At 39.2% G+C, this 18461-nt stretch overlaps 1 protein-coding gene across 1 annotated transcript in view; it reads right to left on the bottom strand.

The window, feature by feature from the left end:
• Positions 1–4344: 4344 nt before the first annotated feature.
• P3H1 (prolyl 3-hydroxylase 1) overlaps positions 4345–18461 on the bottom strand; it is a 798122-nt gene continuing 784005 nt past the window's right edge. The window contains exon 15 of the mRNA XM_044061892.1: positions 4345–15412. Within this exon, the coding sequence (XP_043917827.1) occupies positions 15104–15412 (309 nt within the window). The 3' untranslated portion in view covers positions 4345–15103. The remainder of the gene's footprint in view (positions 15413–18461) is intronic.

Raw genomic sequence — 18461 nt, 5'->3', positions numbered from 1 at the left:
AGATTATAGAAGAGATAGGTTATACTTAGCCATGTGGGTCTGGTAATTAGTGGCTCTGAAGGACAACGTAGCAGAGGTATAAATCTTTTTCCCTAATCTCTCCATGATCTTGCTGTCCTTGTCAGCAGGGAGGATAGTAGTTGTGGGTAATAATTTGGTGGCTTTGTCAGTGGTCACAGAGATAGTGGCTGGGTCAGCTGGGGGGCACTTTATCAGGTGCTTAGCAGTGTCAGGTACTTTGTACAACCTATCTGGTCTGCGTGGTGCAGGAGGCTGAGAGTCAAGATTAGTGGATGCCATAGAAAAGGCATCTAGGAAGGCTGGGAGGAACAGCAGATGGACTAGGGGTTTCCATTTGAATGAGGTCATAATACCTCTTCTGTATCTCAGACATTTCTGAGAAATCCCATTTGAAATGTTCCTTCATCCTGCTAAAGGTCTCACTGAAGGTTAAATCTTCTACTGGGGAATCAAGGTCCAAGGACTCTTCCTCAGAGGATCTGTATTCCAAAGGAGATGAAAGTTGTGAATTGTAGGAGAGAGATTCTTCAGTGGAGTCTGAAAGGACCTTTTCATTGCTAGAAGGTTGGTCTGTGTGAATAGACCTAGGGTTTAGGAGAGGAGGAGGGGTGGCAGTAGAAGGAGTAGGTCTCAATGCCATAAAGGCACTGAAGAGACTCTGACTGAAGGACTGCCAGTCAAGCATGCTTTCAGAAGAGGGAGCAATATGTTTTCTCTTCTCTCTTCTTTGTAAAGGAGTGGTGGCCAGTTTCCTAGAAACCGGGGACTGTAAAAGAGCAGAGGTCTCTGTCAACTCCCCATGAAGCACTGGTCCCCCCCGACGTCAGCTAGTGGTGCCGGTATAGCCTCGACAGACATGCTCTCATCTGTGGATGGTGCAGCGTCCTTAGAGGTACCTGCGACCTCTACAGAAGTGGATCCGGAACCCAGCCTATGTCTGCCACAGGCTGGGAGTCAGGTGGATGAGGCTCAGCAGAAGTTGAAGGCCATAGGGTTCTGGCCTTCTTCTTGGGTGGTTCTGGGGGGATGTCAGAAGGACCTTCCATTCCAAGCATAAGAAGTTTCAGGTGTTGGTTCTCAAGATACAAATTTAACATGTGTAACCTGCTATGTAAGATTTTTGGCATGAACACCTGGCAAATAGGACAGGCCTTATAGTCATGCGCGCTTCCTAAACAGAAGAAACACTATTTGTGGGCGTCCTTATGAGGGATCTGGCATCCACACTGACACCTTCCCTTTCTGGATGACATAAACAAGCAATGTTACAATAAGGAAGGACTGAAAAAAGGTTCCCCAATGGGGTACTTATCTCAAAAATGGTCGCAACATCAGTGGTAGCAGGAGCACCTGCCATACGAATGGCAGCTGAAAGGTTATGAGGGCTGGTGCATGCTAACATTACTATTATGGCCCACATTTCCTACACTTTGCCTGATGTCTGATGCACCACAGAGGGACTGAAAGCTTTTGAATACTGGCTGTACATACATGAGACTGAAGTGATAAACCCATATGCAGAATACTGCAACATGGGAATAGAAGGACATCCTATGAGTTTTACTGCCAAGCAACCTGTAACACTGCATTCGTGGTTTACCTAGGAACATGCTGCAAATGTACCTTCTTTTATGTAGGTAAATGCAGTCGAAAACTCAAGATTGTATTATTGAGTATAAATCAGAAATACATAAATGTACCAGAACAACTGCCTTGGCAAAACATATTTTGGATACAGATACAGCCCATAAGTTTAAATTTAGAGTTATAGAGGTTGTTTATAAGAACATTAGAGGAGGTGACATATATAATGTTTTGAAAGTAAGAGAATATAATTAGATTCTGAAATTGCAAGCTGATGTACACCCTGCAGTAAATAGTGCTGTTAGCATTAAGCCTATTTTAGCGAAAAAAGAAATGCAATATCACCAAATCATTGTATATGTTTTATATATGCATTTTTTTAAAATATTGTTTTCTCCTTTGATTTTATTATATAATTATATGATTGGCTGGCTGTGTCACATGCCATGATTTGTTTTTTATTGTTATGGCTTTATTCTATTCTAGTTAACCGCAGTATTTCTATAAGATCAGACTGTTCAACCATGTTGCCAGAGGACGAGGGCTAGTAGTAGTACTCAGTGGTTTGACAGACTACTATAGAAAACCTGAATATTTATGGATGAAGTACTTAGGGTGATAGATGGTTGCTAATCTAGCAATACTTGGTGAAAGGACAGAATTAGATTTACCACCTGTTGAGATACCTATCTTCAACTATTCCATCAGTAAACGGGCTTCAGGGGCTCAGCAATAACCATAAATCTACAGCAGATAACCACCCAGAAAATTTCTGAGCAGTGCACCTAGGCAGCTGAGATCACAGGGGAGCAGAGATAAATGAATTTCCTGACATGCAGGGCAATACTCATATCTATTGAGAAACACGAATGGAATAATTTGGTAATGTTCTTGGAAGAGCTATCATTGTAGGCTACATATCAGGCTGTTGCCATGACAAAAAAGAGGATGCTGCAGCAGCAAGGACCATAGTGACTATCCATGTAGTGGACTGGTAGAGAGACATATCGTGTGTGCACTGTATGTGAGGACAGTATGACTATGTTCCACAAGTGTTTGCAGCTGACATCTTTTGGGCAGAAGTACAACTGATGCTAAGGAGATACATCTTATGGGAATCCACTTCACTGCAGTGCACACCTCTGAGCTCTGGTAGGGACAAGGGTTGCAATACCTAGTCACAGCTGTTCATCCATGTTGGGCCCTTGACACTTCTCTCAGTAGCATGTCCTAGGGAGTGCCTGCATTGTGCATGGGATGATGCATATAACTGAAGTATTATTACACAGAAAGCACTGGATTTGGGGTGCTCATATTTCCCACATTCCTATATATATGAATGGTTGAGTACTGCTTTCACACTTACATGTTTCCTTTTAGCCTGGCTTTGCAGCCTGTCACAAAGACATTTGCTAGTGGGCTGTTCTTTCCTTTTTCTCTGGACAACAAAAAAGAGCAGAAGAGAACCCTTGTACCAATCTCGTTTACATCCTGACTGTATCATTAAAAGCCACAGCTCAATAATGCAATAACACACACTAAAAGATATCTGACTGCTGAAAATTTTTGCAAGGGATTGATGTTCATCTCTGGCAGACATTCCAATCATAAAATGAATCCTGCAGCGATAACCTTGTGATTTGTATATTTACTGTTATGTTAACATGAATTAACTCAGGAATGTATTTCATTTTTCACTGCTGCTGGTTAGGATCACACTACAGCTACCACTTACTTCACAGTTTGTTTCTCCTACTGCTGCATCTCCAGTGCTTTACACATTGCAAAATTATATGTCTGAAAAGATTAATCTGATTTATTATGGACAATGGCATACAATGGCAACATAGTGGACTTATTCTTGTTTCTAAAACATTTAAGAGAAATGGTGACACTATAGCAATGTGTCTAGCTAAAATAATTTTCTTTTTTTGCTATTTATTTGTACTGACCATCAAGCCATTGTCCTTGAGTTTCCAACTCTTTTGCTTGCTCCATAGAGACTGAGACTTTACATCCTCCTTTTTACAAAGGAAGTTATCTTCATGGTTACTTACTCTTTAATCAGCCAGGTGTCAGGGTCAGAAGAAGCCTGTGGATGGCCATCAACCAATTAGTGATGACATCTTACTCCTTCTGTTCACATTTTTACTTCAGTGGTATCACCCTCATCCTGATTGCCTTATACTCAGTCTGGCTTCACCCTCATTTAAGGATGGACACTAACTGTCCCCCAGTGAAGGAACAGTTCAGCAGCACTTTGGCATTGAGAAGTTATCTTTTACTACTTTAACTGATGAGGGGAGAGAATTTTAGCAAACCCTAATGGATGATACGAGTACTCAGTTCAATGCAAAGGTCTACAATGCCATCCTCATGATGCATGGCAGCTGCTGTGCATGTTCCCTATGAAGGTATCACAAACTGCTTGGTGACACCAAGCCCATATTCTCAGTCCATACTGGTGGAAGCCTGACACCTAGTCATCTGACAAGCGTCCACGTCCCAGCATTTCAGACCTCTTCCCTCTACCCATAATGAATGAAATGATACTATTTGCTTTCATTGAGTTATAGTCAGGGCTTTATCACCCTGAGCAGCAGAGCTAACAATTTTTAGTTACAATTAAACAAAATTCAGATAATGATCAGCTCACTGTAACATTTGTATGCTAAACAATTTAATTAACTATAAACATTTAAAAAATAATAACATTAATTTACGTGATATACTAAACAGTCAAAATGTAACAGTGTTTATTTATTCAACACATTTGCTGTACAAAAGGCACTTAAATAAAACTTAAACACTGTTCTGAAATTCAGTCAGACTTTCTCTGCATCACAGCTGATGCAAATTGCAAATTCAGACCATTTGATAACATCTTGGACCAACAAATCACTGTACAATCAGTGAGAAATGCCTAGAATGGAAGTGCAGAAGGAAGAGTTAAAGCATCAGATCACAGAAAACAAAATGGAAAGATTGTCAAAGTATTTTTCATCAACTCCAGAAATAACAAATAATGTTCTAGATCCTATAGCAACCTACCTGACATACTCGCTAAAACATTAAACCTTTAAAACTACACTGCCTGGCTTTTTCTAACACCAGATAAGGTCATTTTCCCAGTATGTGTTGTACAGCTTTCACTTTACAGAAATCAGTACATGTAGAAAGTAATCTCTCTACCATTTCAGTGCTTCTTTCTTGCCTCCCTTGTTCCGTTACTCCTGTACTCTCTGAGGGCTATTAACTATTTTGTTCTCCAGTCACATACTGTATTCCAGTATTGGTATGGGGGGGGGGGTGACAGACAGGTACCAGCTGAACACCATAAACAGCTGATTCACCATACTTTTTTGCATGTGCCTGACAATTCTTCCTATGAGTTAAGGTCATGGCATGCAATACATACAGAGTTGGTCTTTATGTGAGCCATATGTTTGTACTTCTGCATACATGTTTGCGTGCATTTCCCACTTCATGCTGTTTAACCCCTTGTATTTGTACCACATAACTCTGATGAAGGAGCCCCACCAGCAGAACCTCCTTACAATATCACACCAAAGTGAGTGAAAAATGTCAGCTGCTCACTCCCTTCTTCTCCATTCAGCTGTTCCAGCATCCAGGAACTCGACTCAAACTTGGATTTATGAGGTTACATTCTGGGGTCTATCATTCTGAGCCAAAGAGCTGTCACAGGAATTTTATTCATCAAGCAGTTAAGTAGAAAGGTCCTTTGCCAAAAACCTTACAGAATGTGAAGTGAAAAAGTGTCCAGTAAACATTCATAACCACAGTAGAAGAAACAGCCATCACAGTAATGTGGGCATAAGTTCCCACACAGACGGAAAGAGTACAGGAAATCCACTTACTATAAGACTAAGACTCAAACATCACAATTAAAGAGAGTACCTCACATAAGTAACAGGTATGTTAATGCTCACCACTGCAGCTGATCCTCAAGAAAACACTGTAGTGGGTAACTGTTGGGACTTTCCCTCCTAAGATCCTTGGTTCATCACAGAATTTCTACTATTTCTAGTTTCTTTACTAAGAGGTGCATACATGTCCCACTGACACAAGCCCTTGCAACATGTATGCATTAAGCAAGCACACCTGACAGACACAAATATGGAAGAATGCACAATTTTATCCAGTATTACAGAAAGCCAATCCATGTCTGACGAAGGAAAAGCTATCTAAAGAGAGGATGAAGGCAGATGAATAATTAGGACCTACTGCAAAGTTCCTCCATGTAGATCAATTGACATGCTGAATAAACACAGTCTGTTACATATGACATCAAGGGTTGTGTTCAGTGGAAAATCAGTGGCAAAATCTCAAGCAGTACCATCAAACTTTTCAAGTTGGCAGAAGTTTTAGGAAAGCTAAACAAAGCTTTAGAAGACTGAGTACTGAAGCACTGATATGCTAAAGGAGGTCTGAGTCATGGAATCATGATCTGAGCACTTGACGGTTTGAACTAATGATTAGGTGGCTATGGCATAAATATAAGCAATGGACACTGATGAAATGGTCACTAGAATCATTACTAGTTTGACCTTTGACAGCATCATCCAGGGGGCAGCTGACAGCCAGATGGGAACAAAAGCACTGCAATTAGCAAGTCATTTGAATAGGTGTTACTTGGCTACAGCTAGAAGCTCATTAAATAGAACAATGAAAGTGCTTACTATGACATTTTTTTGGCTCTTTTTCTATCTGTCAATAATAGCCTCCTATCAGGCATCTGACCTATTTGCTCCCCACCACCAGCTTGACGGTTGAACAAGAGGGACCATCACACAGACACCACCAGGTTGAGGGTCAATCAAGAGGGACCGTCATACAGACATCACCAGGTTGGGGATCAACCAAGAGAAACGATCATACAAACATCATCAAGTTGAGGGTCAACCAAGTGCAACCATTATACAGACAACCACTGGGGATGGATTGAGGGTTTTCCTCTTATGCCCTAATATTTTCCCACAGCTGCCTGGCTAACATAGTGGATGGGGACTTGCAGCACTACCTCTTCAAGCAGGTATGGAGAGTGGTTTCTCCTGGTCTCCACCAGCAAGATCGCACCTTCTCCTTGAATACCCACAACCTTCTCATCTTGAGATGGGCAAGTGGGGAAAGCCTCTTCACTCCTCACCATCCCAGCATGGCTCCTCCAATGTTGAGGTTATTATTGAAATCTCATTCACATGGGTCATAGTAAGGGCTCCGTCCATGTGTGCCATAGACCCAAACTAAGTGCTTACTATAACAACCGATCAACAAAAAGTAATTTGTGTCGCACTAATATAAATTTGCATTTTGAATGTGGAATAACTAAGACCTCAGGTCAAGCAGGTGTCTTACTGACTGAGGCAGTACTTGGCACCTCTCTGCCCAGAAGGAGAACATCTTCTCTTAGCAAAAATAACTCTGTTGAGTGGAAGGCCTTCTAGAGTTTATTTTATTTCTTAGGCCTCCACTTTAAAATCCATCATGATTAGGAATCTAAAGGAGTAGCTATGCCTAGATAGAGAGGCCATTCTCGTTGCAAGCAAGGGGGACATCTTTGGATTGTATTTGTACAGGCTCCTGTTATTGCCAAGGACTAGACAGTCTGATACCACACCTTGTTAGACACAATGAGGATGATATCCAGTTTTTCTGTGAATTCTGACAGAATGTGCAGAATCAGAAGGGATTGTGGAGGAGTAGTACAGGAATGTTTTTGACACAAGGCACAGAACACCTCCATTGTTAATCTCCTTGTCCTCTTGAACTAAGCAGAAAAGGTGCAGAACCACATTCTCCTGAATGGTGAAATGGCCACTCTCTGGGATGCCAAAGCATTGTATTCCTATATTATCCTCATCCTCAGCTCAAGAAAAGGGATGACAGCAAATTCAGTTCTCCCAGAATGTTAGTGACTGTGAGGGAGATGACCTAGACTATGACACACACTCAGACCAACATCAGCTTCTGCACAGTGGATATAAAGTTGTGCTATCCCCTTGCTCATGTACCATACCACTGCCTGGTCACCTGACTATCACAAAATGTTTTAAGTCTCACCCAGTCCCGGTTCTGGAGACTGAAGGAAGAAAATCATATCAAGTAAGTTTATGCGTAATCCCCACTCTTGGGGAATCCCTTGGCGTGTACTGTACAGGAGTCAAGCATTCACTGAAAGTATGCAAATGGTGGAGCTGGAGGAAGTGTAGCCACACAATGGCATTCGCGGGAATACTGCACCACACTACACCCCAATGATAAGGGACTGATGTCAAAAGATCCATGACGGCATAACTATATAGCCACTGACACCTCACAGTCACCATGGAATCAGGCAAATAGGGCAGTAAAATCTGTGTAAACCATGAAGCCTAAAGGCATAGTAGAGTCTGGGCTACTCCCATTTTCTGCTTTTTGTTGAGCCTATGATCTCTGAAAACAGGAATGGATGAAACTAAAGCTTCACCATGAAGACAATTTTCTGTCCTGGAATGACAGACAGGATTTCTTCTGGCTGATGCCGATCCCAGCAGTCTGCAGTCATAGAAAAACACAAAGCAAAGATAGCTGCCAAGATGTCCCTTTACAGGGCTACCAGGAGTCCATTATGCAGCAAGGGTGAACACAGGGAGCCCAGTCTCCTGAAGGGCCTCTGCCATATGACATGGATCCTGGTATATGATTGTAACAACATATATTGCTACTTACTGCAGTTCTAACTATATTATATATATTTCATATTTAGTATTGGTTTCTCCTGATGTCTGAGGTAATCTATTGGCTTCTTGATGTAATGTACTTGTATTAATAACCACTTCTAAATGAGACCAGGTTGTGGTTAGAAAAGGTGTTTGGGACAGTGTACACACCTAGCTAACAAATGGATAAATACATAAGTAAAAAGCTGCATTTGTACAGGATAGTCCAATGAAACAGAATCCAGCCTGGCTGAACTGAAGGAACTTCCTGTAAAAAACATAGATGCTAATATGACACTATCTAATTAAGCAACACTAACCAGACACCTTGTAAAAAAACAGGGGCAGGACCCCATGGACACTCCATCCAGAATCTAAAAAACTGCATTTGCTTACTGGAGTTTCAATATAAGATGAAAACCTTTTGTACCATCTGGGATGACCACAAGGAAGGGAGTGAATGTCTTTTCTCTTTCTAAAGCTGGAAAAGACTCAACAGTCCATCTGAAAAGTAGAGTCTGAGCTTACCTGAGGACCTCTGCAGAAACTAATCAGTCTTTTAAAGAACCGCTTCTTGATGCAGGATCTAAAAGCTTAAAGAAGTGGCTGTCTAAAATCATGAATAAAACCCAATAACCAAGCTAGGATAAATTCAGAGAATAGGAAACCTATGTGCAGTCCTGCAAGACAGTCAAAAATGCTGGGGTATCCTGACATAGACAGGATAGAAGTGGGGTGGGGATAGAATCACCTGACACAAGGATGCTTGGGTAAAAGAGTTGGCTTAGAAGAAGAGATGTGTTGGGGATCATAAAGACAACCATGTTAGTGAATATCTGTTTCTTAAGCTTCAAGTCTTACAAGGTTTCTATAACAGCCTGCATAAACACAATCTCGCCACAAAAGAATTGTCTCAGCTTATTCTTAAATGCATACATATCAGTGATGTTTATACCTCAATCAAAGTGTCAACATATTTGGAATTACAAAAATCTATGAGGAAGGCCAAGCTACAATATCAGATTTTTTTTTCCAACGATTCCATGACCCAACAATTAAAAAGCTCTGTCAGCTTTTCCATACCCCAGTCTGCAAGGAAGTACTGGAAGCAGGGCAGGGACAACAATGTTGCAGGGGACACTTACTGATTCACTGGTTGCCAGTAGTGCAGTGGCAGCCTCATAAATGTCAGCCTGCAAGACCTGCTTAACATGGGAGTAAAAAAACGAGCAGCCTTCCCCAGGCAAAGTTCAAACACCAAAAGTTCACTGGAAACTCAAGAGCTCATGCCACACATGTATGACAGTCATAAAGCTGCTAAGGATCTTCAAACACATGTGGGCTGGTATTAGAATCCTGAAACACCCCCTCTAAAGTGGTTGTCCAGGGATGCCTCTCCTGCATGGTTGGAAACTTAATCCCTCACCAGCTGAAGGTTGGCATACTGCATATAAAAAAGTCCACTCCCAGACAATGACTTAATAAGGCAAAGCTTTGGCTGATGCCTAGCCTCCACTCCTTTACCTTCTCCATTCACCCCAACTCTGGATGGTGATTATTCAAGGGACCCTCCTGCCAATCCCCAAAATGTCCAGCTCTAAATTTGGTATCCTGTAGAAAGAATGTTAGTTTTTCAGCTTTCTGCACCTTTTTCTTTGGATAACTGAAATGACTGAAAGAAACACTTGCACGCATGACACACCTACACATTGGACATTTTCACCAGGGAGTAAAATCAGTGTTGGTGCTGGTCTGATGAATATAAGATACTTTGATAGTGAAATTTCTTAGTCATCAAATACAGGAAAGTTTCCAATGACATATCTAAGGATCAAATTATGAACTGTGGAAACAGGACAAAGGGAATGGGGAGTGAAAGAACTTAGAATATGCTTCTGATCAACATCATGATATCACTGCATACACCATTAATAGGCATACATCCCATGAACAACATGGAAGCACAGGAACCCCACCATTTTCTGTGCAAAGAAATAAAATTCACTCCACTAATCATTATTCAGCCATCACAAAATACTACGTAATCCAACCTTTTTTACATAGGTTTGGGAAATGCATCAACATACGATAACATAAACAAGACTGAGCTAGCAGTTTTAAAACACAGACTGACTTCAGTACTAAAGCAGTTTATTTGTGTGAAATAGCATTAAATGAATGTTCTGCCTAAACACTTCTTGAACAATATTACATAATTAAAAATTAACAAAAGAGAATTCATGTCGCTGATATTTGACAATAAACACTTGAATTATAAATTTGGAGGTATGTCTTCCTCCTGGTCTTAATAAATTTTTATAACAGTATGTTATGTACATGTCACATTTCATTTGCCAGTATACTTTTGTTCTGTGAATATGTAGTGGTTATTCTAACTTAAGCCACTAGATGGCAGATAAAACTGATAAATCTGTTAATGGTTCCACAAGGTTCTTTTGACTTTTTATCCATTAGAATGAATATGCTAACTGTTCAACATTAGAAATGTAAATTCTCTTTTGTTAACTCAATCATTTGATAAGTTTGAAAAGTATTTAGTCACAGCATTCGTGTCTATGTTACTACCACATGAAGAGCATATTTGCCAAGTCTCCAGTCCATAATAAAGGTTTTGTGTTGCTCAATATGAGTTTGTGGAGGTACACATCTCCCTAACATACATACATAATCACACACAAAGACAGACTGACAGACACACACAAGCATTCACCTACCTTCCTTACCACTGCAATTATAACACCTGAAATCCTACGTATCCAGAAATATTCTTTGTAGCACTTCCCCTTGGGAAAAGAGTACGGTAAATTTCAATATCTAGGCCAACTATGCCCCAGAATGGCAGCTAGACATCAACAGATTAAAGAATTCTGCGATCAAATCAGGATTTCATAAGACACAGTCCCAACAATCACTTCTTGTAGAAGGCTTTGAAAATTAGCACTGTACTCTTAACCAATAGACATTTGGAAAAAAGATTAAAAACATATATGGACAGTCACATGAAAAGATCCCAGCCCTACACCTAAGGGTCAATATGGGTTATGTGAATACATATGAAAAGATAGTCTGAAAAATGGTACTGTCCTTTCATTGTGTGAGTGGGAGGGGGAGCTGAGGTTTGCTGTTCACCATTTTTACTTATAGGCAGCATACAGAGTGTGCCCCTAGAAAAGTGTTCTTTAGTAGGGACTCAATTGAAATTTCAAGTACCTGAGTACTTGTAATCCAAGACTTTCAAGACTATAGGTCTATACTTCAGCCTGGACTCAGATGAGGAATAAAAGAGATACTCTGAATTTTAAGCCATTATTTTGGTAGGATGGAGGCAAGAAACAGGAGAAGGAAGAAATGAAAAGAGAAGGTGGAAGGCCTGTCACTTGGCTTTTCATCTTGCACTTGATATTTACCTTACATGGATCAGTAGAGGGCAGAATGGCCTAAGGCTACTGATGCAGGTAATGTAACCAATGTTACATTGGTGTGGTATGTGGGGATGTGGTACAGTGATCACTGCTTATCTCACCCAAGATAATTTTTGAAACTGGATTTTCTAATCATCATTTACTCCAGGTTACTTTATCCCTTTCTTCAACACGCAGTCATCTCAGGTATAAAATTTTGGAGCAGAAGGCCCCCCCACGTGTAAAGTGTGGGTGGGGGGAGGCTTTGCTATACAAAGAAAATACATTATTTTTGTTAATCCTGATATCACCATCCTATTGTTTTGGTGGAATTGTCTTAACCAAATGGTCTTCAGTAAATTAGCCTTCAGAAAACTGACGTTTCCTTTGTGATGACACAGGCACTGCAAAATCACTTACAGTATTAAGTGGAATAAGAAGTGGCTTCAACGTGGTACAGGGTCAGTCATATCATAGAACATTATTCTCAACTATCCAGATTTTCACATACTGTCCAGATTTGTATTTCAAAGCTTTGGCCTATTCCTCATAAAACTTGTGATTTTCTGGTAAATAATTGTGGTTTGAAGTCGCTAAATAAGGAAATATATTTGAGTTTCAGAATTGATATCCTTCAGAAAATGCATGCTAATGCAAAACTAGTTATTCTAGTAATTTTCAAAGTTTACAAGAGACATATTTAAAATTTGTTCCAGACTTTGGGCCTTTGTCTCCCTATTATTTTTGGCTTTGTCCAGATTTCTGGTGCTTAGAGTTTGAGAGGTATGTTTGAGAAGCAATAACTACAGGATCTCTGCAGCAAAGCTGGACACCAGACAAATATTTGTATCAATGCTGAAGAAAGAGGGGAAGCCCACTGTGACTGGGTTTGCTAATCAAGCCTAGGCAGAAAGAATCAAAACCGCAACCAGGCTAATCTAGGAAAATTTATATTCATGGAAAGCAATCACTTATACTGGAAAAATATTTATCCATCACTTAAGGATAAATTAAAGCACATCACTAGCTTGTTGATATTCATGACAATAAACCAAACATGAAACTCCACGGTGTCCACAACTCAGGGCTAAAATACACTCTATTTATAATTGAAAACAACAGTTAAGCACTTTCATCCATCCACTGGACTTCATCAGAACTACTTGAACCATAACACAAATCACTCTAATAAATGTCTTAAAGTTTGCCAATAATCCAGTCAAATAATTAGATGCCTTACTATCTTAAAGAAACAAGTCTCATTAACAAGTTCCCATCCATGTACATACAATATATGACAAAAACATGTTGTTGTTGTTGTGTCTTTTGGCTTTTCCTGGTTAGGGGTCGCCACAGCGGAACTCCGGTCCGCTAATGATTGGTAGTTGATTTTTATGTGATGAGTTACCAGCCCTGATGCACAGTCTTCAACGAAGGTATGCCCATTCACGCATGTCTCCATGCAGAAGACGCTCTATCTGAGAATCGAACCGGACAGCATCTTACTGTGAGGCGAATCCCATTCAGTAACAACATATCAAAATATTATAAACAAAATTATAAAACCATGTTGAATAAAATATGACCACAAAAAAACTAAAGCATCACAATTTTGCTGCTCTCATTTTTAGTACAGAATTAATTGAAATATATTCATTCAGACCAGGCTTTTGCATTGTGTCCAATCCGAGTTGCCTGAGGAATTAAATAAGATTGAATGCAAGGATGTATATATTGTAAGTACTTGGAAGGGAACTTGTTAATGACACTTGTTGATGAAGTTTAACTCTTGTTTTCAATTTTAATAAACAGTGTGTATTTTAGCCCTGAGTTTTGGACACCGTGGAGTTTCGTGTTTGGTTAACTGTTATTTGTGCTGCATGATTTACACACCTTTATGGTTCCTGATTCATGACAATAAACTAACTTTTTTCTACCCAACTGAAGAACATAACACAGGTCTAAAAATTTTCTCTGTGTCTCAGACTGCAGAATTCAGACACAAAGCTTACGGATGTGCAATTAAAACTTTAAAGGAGGCAGAAGGACTCTCCTTAAATGGTGCTTTTAAGAGAATTTATCCCCTCACTGTGTTAACTTCTTGGGGTAAAAAAAAAACTCTCCAGTGCATTCCTTATCCTCTACTGCACTTCTTTCTTCATACAGAATGTAGAAAATGTTAAGGATGCATACATTTACTTGTCAAACAGACAATAAACATTATTCACTGCTGGAGCCAGACTAGTAAAAATAGCTTAAAAACTTAAAATGCATAAGTAAACAAGTACTGATTTAATTACTGAACATAATTCTTGATATCATTCCTGTGGATTGTTGTACACAACCCATATGAACTGATGTTGGTGCCAGAGACACCATCTGGAAAGCTCCATTCAATTGGCTGCTGAAGAAAATAACCAATCATCCTACAATCAGTTTAGTGGTAGATTCTAATGGGCAGCTTGCTGCAATGATTTCTCAAAGTAAGATCTTGCTGTTGGGAGGGAGAAGGAGCAGATTAAGAAAATGAGCTCTCTCAGTACTTTCACAGCATGGTATGATGAAATGTCAACTCAAGACTATCTCTGAACATCATGCAAATCCCCTATCAATCAGCTAGCATGTGTTCAATTAGCTACTGGTAGGATCAAAGAATCTAAATTCTATAAGATAGGTACCGCCACTGTAATACCTGCACTCTCCAATAGCATACATCTTACCGCTGCGATAGTAAGGTCCAACAAGCAGTACAACAGGAAAAAGTGAATGTCATTTGCAAAAGGAATGTTATGTATGCCCCTAGCAAAGCTGTAAACCTGTATCCATACCATTCAGCGACTGCCCAATGGTCAAATCAATTAAATAAACAACAAAAATAGGAAGCAATAAAATAAAATAATACATTTAAAACACCCCACATTTTTCCTAACAAAAGTTATCTCAAACAAAAATATGTGGTGAGTTGTGGAGTGTTTCTTTTTTTTCAGCTTTGCACTTTAAAACCATTGTACAACATGGATTACTAATAAAAGGCACCAGTCTTTTTATTACACATGCTCACAGGACTCTGGAAAATCCACAGCAGTATTAGCCTGTAGCCTTTTCCTCTGATTGCCAGAGTGCAACTATACCAAGTCCTAAAGTTCTTTGGTAAAACTGTGAAAGAAGATCAAGTACATTACAATGGTATTTACCATTGTTTTACTAAATCCAATGAGAAGGTTTCAAAATTTAACATTCAAGTTTAACATCCACTAAAAAATTCCTAAGTTCAATATGCCAATGGTAAAAACCATGGCATAGGATGAGATATTGAAGTTTTTGGCTCACAGTGTAGAGTTCCTGGAGCGCTGCAAATTATAACTCATCCTTTTTATCTGAGGACTCCAGAGTGTTGCTGATGGATGCTGTGGGATCCTGTGTCTGGGACTCTGTTGATAGTTCTGAATCAGTACTGCTAGAGGAGTCTGGTAATGGTTTGTCTGCACTCTGAGTGAGCTCAGCTGTCTTCTCTGGATGGTCTGACGGGTTAATAGCTGCAACACCTTCTTTTCCACTGGATGACGTAGAAACAAGAACAGGTTCTTTTGAACCACCCTCTTTCAGAAACTCATGATCCACAGAGCTGAACAGCATCATTACAAGGTCATCAGACTGGACCCTTTCCTAAAGAAAGAGATAAAGGCACATCAATAACTATATGACAGCATTAATGCTAATGATAAAGTATCTATACATAACCACGTGTACTTTTAAAAATACAATAAGTAAGGAAGTTCAGGGAATTTTAGCAGTGTTTCCCAGACACCAAAAAAAAAAAAAAAGGAACACTACAAGCACTGTGGCTTGTGTAAAAAAAACTAGAACTATGGACAAGATACTACATATTTGCTGCCTGAAACAAACTGCTAGGCCCTAACAGTTTCAAAATATAAACCATGTACTACACCCTACACTGCCACCAGACAAACTGTTTTATAAAAATATAATTTTCTTACGATCATCTTGACCAGCTAAGAGGAATGACCATAATAAGGATATTTCAAATAAGCCTGCTGACGATGGCAAAATTTTAATAAACTGTTACTGTGTATGGTCAAGAAAACCCAAGCAGACGATTTTTATGCGATTCATTCTTATCTTGATTTCATCATTTACTGCATTATTGTACAGTTCTTTATCATTGCTGATTGTAAACCCTTCTCTTACAACATGGTCCCAATGATTTATATTATGTTAAAGGGTCTATAAGGACATACATAGTGCCTGTCTATATGAATTGTTGCCTTACCATGATGAGCTATCCACATTAACTGATGCTGCCATGCTTGTCCTGGCAGTAGGGACACCTGTGCACACTATACCTGTGCTACTATATGCATCATGAAATGCCTGAACAAGCATCTGGGCATATGCCTTAGTTATATAGGTATCCTTCCCTCTGATTGCTCATTGGCTGTTTTGAACCCTTGTGATTTTTTGATACATTGCTGACACTGTGTATTCAACAGTAGTGCTCTTCAGCTGGACTGCTTGACTTGCATATGGTTTCTGTTTCATGTTTTGGTGAGTAACGGATGCAATCACTTTTTAAGCTTGTGTTTTAGTTTATGGGCTGTGTATAGTTTTATTATAATATTGACACCCGAGACATACTGAATTCTCTACATTCTCTACCACCTCTGTTTTTTAGCATGATCGCTTATTTTGACCACATCATTTTAGCAGTTAGGTGTTCTGTGTTAGTTTAATTAAGTTTAAACATCTGCGATGTTGCAAAGTGACATTGTTGTTTCTAATGAATATGAACAGCCTAAGCATGGGGTTCTTAAGAATCCATTTTTTTCTAAGCATATGTACGACTGTGTAGGCTTTGACATTCTACTTGCCTATTTATATTTCAATGCAACAGTCTATGCATATGGATATGTGTAATGCGACCTGAGGCTTCTAGTGAATGTGCACAGCCCATGTACAGCATTTGTTCTAATCCAGTATTTTCTCTATTTTTGTTGCATATATATGATTGTATACCTATTTTATTTATTTATTTTACATTTGTTGACCGTGTTAGTCCGAATGAGCTAGTAGCTCATTTTCAGTGGAGACCCGGGAATTAAGTTCAAACATTTTAGATGCTGATTCTAGTGAGTGTGCAGAGCCTATGCATGGCGTTTATTAGGATTCAGTTTTTCTATTTCTTGATGCAGATCTACAACTGCATAGGTTTTTGACATTCTATTTGCCTTTACATTTAATGCAATAGATTATGCGCATGGACAGGTTTGAGGCAATATATAGATTGTTCAACATTTCTAACTTTTATACCACGGAAATGACTACCACAGATGCAAAAGTAGGAAAATTTAATATTCCCTTAGCGCCTCGGCATAAAGTGCCTTCCAAGAGTAAAAAAACATCGTAATACATGAACTTAAATACATCCACTAAATACCTTAATTAGCAATCAACTCAATAAAACAATCAGTTATTTAAATCACATATTTCTAATTACACTCTCTGTTAAGCCCAAAGGGCTCCAGTGTGCCATATTTTAAGATAAGCAAGGTTTTCTTCTGTAGCAATTTATTCTTAATATTTCTGTGTTCCCCAAGTAAAACCTCAATCTTCTCCAACACACACCCTCCCAAATCATCAGTATTACAGTTATGATGATGTAAAAATGGGCCCCTAAAGGACTTTCTAGTCTCTTGTTTTTGATGTCCCTAACATGTTCCTGTACACGTACTTTGAAACTTCTATAAGTCTCTCCTATATAATACAAATTGCAAGTACACTTTAGTACATAAACAACTCTGTCTGTGCAACAGGTGAAATGACATCTAGGAGTGAACTGTATTCTATTAATATATGTAAAATAGGGCACCACATATTTACAAATAGAGCACCTATTACAAGGAAACATTCCCTTTTCTTTTATTCCACCTATATTTACATTACTAGATGGGAGACAAAAGTGATTATGTACTACCAAGTCTTTCACATTTCTAGCCCTCTTATAAGAGATTTTAATTTGCTTAGGTAGCAAATAACATAATTCCTTGTCTCTTAATAACATAGGCCAAAACTGTTTTACACACTGTACAACTGTATGTGTAAGTACATTAAAGGTAGTTATTAAAGCTATTTGTAAATATTTGGTGCCCTAGACAGCTATATATGGAAGTTTGGGTCTCCCTGGCTTTTCTACAGTGCCTGCATCTTCTTTGAGATCAAATTAATGTTAAGGGTCTTTCTCCTTGATGCCACGTCATGCAAGTCAGCATGCATAAATACACTCATACATACATAAAACATTTACTGATGTACTGCTCTGAACCCAGGCAGATGAGACAGCAAATGTGCCTGCTGGATAAAGGGATTTGCTGCTGTAGTTATATATTGTATATGTCATGACTGCACAAGTGAAATGGGGCCTAACATACAGGTAATCTACTGGAGTAAAAATGTATCAAAATCAAGAAAGAAAATAAAAGTTTATTACCTTTGTTGCAGCTACAAAAATCTCAATATTTATCAACAAAAGTTGCTTGGGATGCTCAGTATACTGATTTTCTTTTGTTGTAGGACAGACATTAGGTATTGCTGGACTATGACATTTTTGCAGAGTGGCCTTAGCACACACAGCGATCAGTCTTCAACACAATTTTCTCTTTTGGTAATCAGCAGTTAACACTTAACTTGTGGACCAGAA

This window comes from Protopterus annectens, chromosome 2.part0 (genome assembly GCF_019279795.1).
Source record: "Protopterus annectens isolate FY-2018-M chromosome 2.part0, PAN1.0, whole genome shotgun sequence".
Classification (NCBI taxonomy): Eukaryota; Metazoa; Chordata; order Ceratodontiformes; family Protopteridae; genus Protopterus; species Protopterus annectens.
Note: the sequence above shows the minus strand (reverse complement) of the source record. Positions and strands in the feature narration are given on the sequence as shown.